Below are 7975 nucleotides of genomic sequence, written 5' to 3'. Positions count from 1 at the left end.
ACAGCTTATATTTTATAATTTGATCGCTTCAATAAAAAAAGTAAACATATGTTTTGTCTTGTTGTCTTCTGTAAATGTAAAGTTAACTCTGGTTTCCCTTCAATGTAAAGTTATTAAATCTATTTATGTTCCTGTTCCAATAGCTCTGCCACTTATATGATTATTTGGCAATATAGGACACTGAGATTATTAGCTACACAGGTATGTTGAATAAAAGAAACAAATTCACAACATAACCTCACATTCATAACCTCAACCACATATATTTTCTGTTAATCAGAGAATAACTATGACAATGGAGATATCCACAACAGTACAAGAAGCACCAACTAAGTCCATCAAAGAAGGTCAAGCGGAGATATGTATGAAGACAGAGAAGGTATTCTACAACCCAGTCCAAGAGTTCAACCGGGATCTCAGTATCGCTGTGTTGACCAAGTTCATCGAAGAGTACAAGGCAGAACTTACAGCTAAATTAGAAAAGAAAGCCAGAAATAAAAACTTGTCTGGAGAAAGCTCTACTGAAAAACCACCAGAGGTAACAAATTAAATATTTAATTTTATTTATTGTGTAGTATAGTATAAATTTATAGATGAGTTCTGTATTGAGTAATTTATGTGTGGGAGTTCTACTCTACAAAACTACTCAACATTTATAAAAGTTTTTCTTTTAAACTGCCAATTTATTCCTGTTATAATTTTACTTATATCTTATACATACTTAGAATCATATACATATAATTTAAATCTCACTAATATATCTTCACAGCCAGAAATAACAATTCTGGAGGCTTTATCAGCCTCAGGTCTAAGAAGCATCAGATATGCCAAGGAAGTGCCCAATGTGACCAAGATCATTGCTAATGACCTCTCGGAGCAGGCCGTGGAGAGCATCAAGACTAATGTGGCCCACAACCAGGTGGAACACTTGGTGGAGACCAGCCATGATGATGCTTGGTATGACATGTTTGAATATGTCCTTAGAAAGACTGGAACAAAGTGTAGAAAATATGTAATATAGGCGCCAAAAGTAATTCTTGTGGTACTCCTCTAGTCACTATTTGTAAACTCCACTTTTGTGAATGGCTTTAGGTATAGTGATGCCCACAGATAGGTTTTTGATGAATAGTTGTTGTAGCAGACAGAGGCAGTCATTCAATTGCAAAGGTCTAGGCTGTAAATGAAGTCATTGCTGCAGCCACTTAGGATTTGTGGCTCAATCATATCAACACAACATCCATTAAAACTCATAGTTACGAGTATCACTTATTTCACCCATCTCTTTTCAGCATGCTAATGTACAAACACAAGCACCAGTCAAAGCGGTTCTCGGCTATCGACCTGGACCCCTACGGCTGTCCGTCCATATTTCTGGACTCAGCAGTGCAGAGCATCCAAGATGGCGGCTTGTTGCTGGTCACGGCTACCGACATGGCGGTGCTGGCGGGAAACTCGCCTGAGACGTGCTACGCTAAATATGGAGCTATTAGTCTGAAGACTAAGTGCTGTCATGAAATGGTAAGATGTATGCAATTTTTGAGGCTTATCTTGCTAGTTAATTCTGCCATCTGTGGGTGACTATTGACTAACCCTAGCCTGGCTCTTGTGTAATGTCACTGAAAAATTTCGGATGTTTTGTTGAAGAGTTTCACTTTAATTTGCCTAAGCCCAGCCTGCGTGTTACAAAGTAGGTGGTGCAGTGCGTGTAGTGAAGGTTTGTAAAAAAGAAGTGTAGAAGTAAATAGTTAAAAAATAATATCCTTGTATCTAGGTACCTATTAATCTATTATTATAGTCAAACAGCTTAAATTTTCATTCACAACATTTAACAAACGTCTCTATATTACAGGCACTAAGGATCCTTCTCCAGTGCATCGAGTCTCACGCCAACCGGTACAGTCGGTACATCGTGCCTCTGCTCAGTATCTCCGCCGACTTCTACATCCGAGTGTTCGTCCGAGTGTACTCGGGAGCGATACACTGTAAAAAAACTACTAGGTGAGGGTGAATTTTAGGTATCTACAACTACATAATATACTTTAATGTAAATAATCAATTTATTATAATTGCTGAATTTTACGAGGGCATGTCAAGTTTTTGTTTTTATGTTTTAAGTGTTTATTACTATCACATATTTGCTTCATAATAGTTATTGGGGTCATCAATGTAGAAAAAAATATCTTATTTTCTACTTCGATGATTGGGGTTTTAATATTGGTCAGATTCTATCACTCCGTATTAGCATAGTAGCCATAATTTTGCCCGCAAAGGTACATAATAATATTTTAGACACCATGGGCCAATCCTGCTTGCGTGATCCTTACATATTAAAAACACCTAAACCAACCAAACTCTACCCCCAACAGTAAACTATCCATGGTCTACCACTGCGTGGGCTGCGACCACACGACCCTCGCCCCACTCGGCGGGTTCAAGCCGAACCCCACGGACAAGAACCCGGGGCAAGTAAAGGCGTTCCTACCCACTGCCCCGCCTGTAGGAGAGCTCTGTGAGCATTGCGCGCAGAGACATCATGTGAGTTAATAATGGCAGCTATTCTGAAGGAAGAAATTCTAATTTTAACGCTGTCACATCATAGAACAACGCGGACTCGGGTGTACCCTCGGGAAGCGTCATAGCGATCTTTCTTGATACAAAAAAGTCTGCCAATTTTTGCGGGGGGAAATTTTACCGTTTACCATGATTATGTCTCATGGGACATATCATTACATGAGTTTTAATTCAGAGCAATAAGGGTTACGTGAAGTGACATTTAATAATGAACACAGTGTCTTCATTTTTCTTGCCAATGGATGTAACAATTATCGATAAGTGTTATCGATGAATTCGAGAACATAGGTTAGAAATACTAATTTCAAATTAATTAGGTATAGTTAAATTTAATAAGGAATGATTAATAAACTAAGTCACCCGCTTTTCGCTGTACATTTATACTTACGTGATAGGTCGCGAGCCGTATCGCCGTTTTTGAATGAGTACAATGCACTGAAGTTGTCGAGTAAGTGGGCAACCCGACGGTCAGATGCTTTCAAGCCGCCCCTTCGGGCGGCCTCTGACTAGGCTTAACGACTGCTGCCGAAGCAGCAACCGGGACCCAACGGCTTAACGTCCCGTCCGAAGCACGGAAGTGTCCAGAAAAGAACCATTTGAAATCGGTAACTCATGCTGTACCTACCAATGGCTGACCGTGTCAGTTGTTGCTTAACCTCAGTGATCAGTTACGATTACTGAAGCCAATTCGACTACGGACGCTTCCCAACTATGACCTTTTTTGTCGATTAATACATATCTATATACCGGTACATCACTATTGCATTTTTTTCACATTGGTTGCTAGGAAACAGCTAATAATAATAAACCATGACCAAATCTGTGATCAAATCCGGAATCCGGATATTCTATGAATTGAAGCTGTCATTTTAGTATGTAAACAAATCATTTTCTATGAAACGAACGCTTTGCCAACTAGATTGAGTCTAGTGAAAATTGAGACTGCAACTAGTTTTTATAAATCGGTGGGCCTTTTTGGCCTACCACCCCGCCAGAGGGGAACGTCTGCCTATTTCGTCTCCAGACCATTCATACTCAATGTGTCACATTAATGCTAGCAAAAAGTGACATTTACGGGAACAGGAACACTCATAGTTGGTTGAATTTTAATTAAAGAAATTAAGGTTTTGTCAGCCTTAATTTCTGCCTTCAGAATCGACTTCATTGTAATTTTATGAATTTCATATTACTTTTATCAGATTCTTGGTGCTGTAAAACAAAAATAGGATTTTTTTTGGCAAAAATGACACATAAACGTTTGATCAGCATGCAATGACGAAATGTGGAATATTTCATTTTGACAATCCTTCAGGTTTCCCATGGAAATTATTTTGCGAAAAGCTACCTAATCTATCTATATGTTAATTTCTCACGACTGTATTGTATAAATAAAATAGTAAACTTAATTCAATAACGATTTGTTTCCCCACAGTTAGGCGGGCCAATATGGTCGGCGCCAATCCACGACATCGACTTCGTGACGTCCGTCCTCCACCACGTCCAAGACAATACTGAGCGTTTCGGAACGTGGAAGAGAATCGACGGAGTGTTGTCTATGGTTCGGGAGGAACTTCCGGTTCCGCTGTACTATACTGTGGACAAACTGTTTGGGAGGGTGCATTTGGAGACTATGCCTACGTTAATGTTCAGGTATGACAAATCACAATAATAATAAATTTTCGGTCGTCTAGTAAGGATGCGGTCAAATCTAGTTGGTCAGAAAGCTGGCTATGGATGGAGGGTCCCGGGTCGAATCCTGTCAGGAGATTTTTCCGTGTCGGTTCTTGGATGTGTGTGTTATTTGTGTGGAAGTGTGAGAAATAGCGGATCTACAGGCAACGGACAAAGACAGTTCATCGATAAACTTCATTTTCAACAGATCAGAGAGGTCCTATACTTTCATAAAAACACTATCCATAATGCCACAATACACTTTACACATTGTTTAACGAGTATTTAAAACAACATTAGACAGTTTTATCAGGCGTTTGAGAGCGCTGAACAATTTTTAAACATTGCCTATTTTTTGTGGTAATTCCATGAAAGTAATAAGTACTGTTACTTCCATGGGTAATTCTCTATATTTTTTCTTGATTGTCTATCCACCACAGATCAGCAATACTGAACGCGGGCTACCAAGTCTCGTATTCGCACGCCGCCAAGAACTCTCTCAAGACCGACGCGCCCGCGGTGCTGCTGTGGGACATCGTGAGGACCTGGGCACAGACGCACCCGGGGAAGCCTAGCAAGTACGTATGTTGTACAGGGTGTTGCAAAAAGGGTGATGATGATGATGTCTTCCAAGCCGATACGGCTACGGCGACTGCTAATGGAGATTTAGGCTTTGTTGTGCCCAGATGTGGCTTATGTAGCCAATCTTGGCGGTAAATGTTCGACCGCGGCGGCAAAAAGGGTATACTACAAACAAAGGTACCATTCGAGAGAGCCTGGAAATTAAATTAGGATGTCAACATTCGCAATGTCAATATATCGCTTAAGCGATAAGACGGCCACCTTTGTACATAATGTGTGTAAGCATATAAGCACACACATAAGTTAAGTAAGTTTTGTTCATGTAAGTATGTTTTTAGTTAGGTTAGGCATTGAGTATGAATGGTCTGGAGACGAAATAGGCAGACGTTCCCCTCTGGCGGGGTGGTAGGCCAGAAAGGCCCACCGATTTATAAACGTTGCAGTCTCAATTTTCACTAGACTCAATCTAGTTGGCAAAGCGTTCGTTTCATAGAAAATGATTTGTTTACATACTAAAATGACAGCTTCAGTTCATAGAATATCCGGATTCCGGATTTGATCACAGATTTGGTCATGGTTTATTGTTATTAGCTGTTTCCTAGCAACCAATGTCAAAAAATGCAATAGTGATGTACCGGTATGTAGATATGTATTAATCGACAAAAAAAGTCATAGTTGGGAAGCTTCCGTAGACGAATTGGCTTCAGTAATCGTAACTGATCACTGAGGTTAAGCAACAACTGACACGGTCAGCCATTGGTAGGTACAGCATGAGTTACCGATTTCAAATGGTTCTTTTCTGGACGCTTCCGTGCTTCGGACGGGACTATAAGCCGTGGGTCCCGGGTGCTGGCAGTCGTTAAGCCTAGTCAGAGGCCGCCCGAAGGGGCGGCTTGAAAGCATCTGACCGTCGGGTTGCCCACTTACTCGACAACTTTAGTGCATTGTACTCATTCAAAAACGGCGATACAGCTCGCGACCTATCACGTGAGTATAAATGTACAGCGAAAAGCGGGTGACTTCGTTTATTAATCATTCCTGATTAAATTTAACTATACCTAATTAATTTGAAATTAGTATTTCTAACCCATGTTCTCGAATTCATCGATAACACTTATCGATAATTGTTACATCCATTGGCAAGAAAAATGAAGACACTGTGTTCATTATTAAATGTCACTTCACGTAACCCTTATTGCTGGGAATTAAAACTCATAATGATATGTCCCATGAGACATAATCATGGTAAACGGTAAAATTTCCCCCCGCAAAAAATGGCAGACTTTTTTGTATCAAGAAAGATCGCTATGACGCTTCCCGAGGGTACACCCGAGTCCGCGTTGTTCTATGAGGTTAGGTTAGAAATAAAGAATATTCTATATATCTGTAAGTAGGTATTGCTTCTTCTGAGTTTTTGTGTAGAATACTATAACGCTACAACAGCAATACTAAACGCTACCAAGTCTCCTACTCTCACGCCGCCAAGAACTCTCTCAAGACCGACGCGCCCGCGGCGCTGCTGTGGGACGTCGTGCGGACCTGGGCACAGACGCACCCGGCGAAGCCTAGCAAGTACGTGTATTGTATACAGAATGACCCAAAAGTCAACGAAATGCCTTGAAGGGCTGATAGGCCAACTCAGGAGTGGCCAGAATATCGTATTATGACCTTAATAAAAATTCGATAGTTTTCGAGACACTTTAATAAATTTGGTGACACTTCGGATCAGTGCCGCCCGCAAAAAATATTGTTTGTATCGAATCCATATTTTATGTTTCATGGTTTTTTTATGTTTCATCACCAGTCCAAAAAAATATAGTTATTATATTTGTGGGGAACGTGGAGGCAATGGAGTTGCTACATACATATCACCGGGTCATATACAAAATAGACCCTCAACTATAACTTAACAACTTATAACCCTCATCATTCCCGTCCACAGAATAGAAGCGGACCCTGTTGCCCGCCACATCCTGAGCATCGAACCCGGGACCTCCGTGGACGTGACCACCCGACCCGACGCCAACCCGCGCAGCCGCCGCGACGGCCGCCTGCGCTTCCAGGCCAACCCCGCGCCGCACTGGGGACCCGGCGCTAGGGCCACCTATAAGTATGTTGGTTTATTCATAAGTGTGTTAGTTTAGTCAGAAGTGTGTTATTTTATTCAGAAGTATGGAATTTTAATCAGAAGTATGTTACTCTTTTCAAAAGTAATTTTAATGTATTGAACACCTGTAAAACTTACTTATGGATGCAATAAAAGATTGAGTATTGAAAAAAGTATGCTACTTTAGTCAGACAGAAGTATGCTATTGGTACTTAGTTGGAAGTATGGGAATATAATGAAAACGGCTGTTATGAAATTAAGTATTGAGAAACCTAAGATTATGACGAGATAACTACCATGAGTCCGTCCGCCATTTTCATTTTGTTTCTTTATGTGCGAAAGTTATACAACATAAACTTAGCTTTGTTACAACTTGTAACTCGGTTTCACTAATAAATTTAATAATGTTCCAGTGTGAATGGAGAAGAGAAGGCGTCGAAAAGCGCCCGCAATCAGAATAAATATTCCAAGGAGAAGGGCGACAAGCGACAACACTCACAGAGCGAGGATGAAGCACGGAAGAAAACTACTACGGACCCTGAAGCTGTTGATGTTTTGTAAATAAAGTTGTTTATTATAAAATATGTTGAGTTTCATTCATGTATTTGCCTTTCATAATTTTCATAAATTAGTTCCTTAGAGTACCTTCTCGGTATTACAGGCCAAATTTTAAATATGAGCGACCTCACTTCACGAACTACAGCGCTGCAGTATCGTTGGTATCAAATACAAATGTGAGGAATGCGGTGAAACGATCTCGGTCTGCGTTTACCTTCGAATCATACCATGGTAATGGTATAATAATTAGACCATGATTCATATCTCCTCACATGCTCCTCACGAAATAAGTCGGTGGGTGTCCATAAGTCATCCACTTTTCTTTTGTGTATTGTAGATATTCTGAGGAAAAACAAAAACTTCTGAACGTTTACGGAAATGTCAAATTCGTTTCCTAGTAATAAAATCCAGACAAATTAAGAAGGATAAGTTACGTATGCGGATTTTTTCAGAACTATAAACTAGAGTAAAGTTCTGTACACTAGC

The 7975-nt window shown here is 40.3% G+C and overlaps 1 protein-coding gene across 1 annotated transcript; it reads left to right on the top strand.

Annotated features, from left to right (window-relative positions):
* Positions 1-103: 103 nt before the first annotated feature.
* LOC105381762 (probable tRNA (guanine(26)-N(2))-dimethyltransferase) lies at positions 104-7513 on the top strand. Its single transcript, XM_048628740.1, has 10 exons — positions 104-201; positions 281-538; positions 770-957; positions 1290-1518; positions 1850-1998; positions 2367-2535; positions 4004-4221; positions 4683-4820; positions 6767-6934; positions 7345-7513. Exons 1-10 carry the CDS (start codon positions 157-159, stop codon positions 7490-7492), a joined length of 1710 nt encoding a protein of 569 aa, XP_048484697.1. The 5' UTR covers positions 104-156; the 3' UTR covers positions 7493-7513.
* Positions 7514-7975: the final 462 nt, after the last annotated feature.

The sequence above is a fragment of the Plutella xylostella genome, chromosome 21 (assembly GCF_932276165.1).
Source record: "Plutella xylostella chromosome 21, ilPluXylo3.1, whole genome shotgun sequence".
Classification (NCBI taxonomy): domain Eukaryota; kingdom Metazoa; phylum Arthropoda; class Insecta; order Lepidoptera; family Plutellidae; genus Plutella; species Plutella xylostella.
The sequence above is the reverse complement of the archived record's forward strand: the minus strand, read 5'-3'. Positions and strand labels throughout refer to the sequence as shown.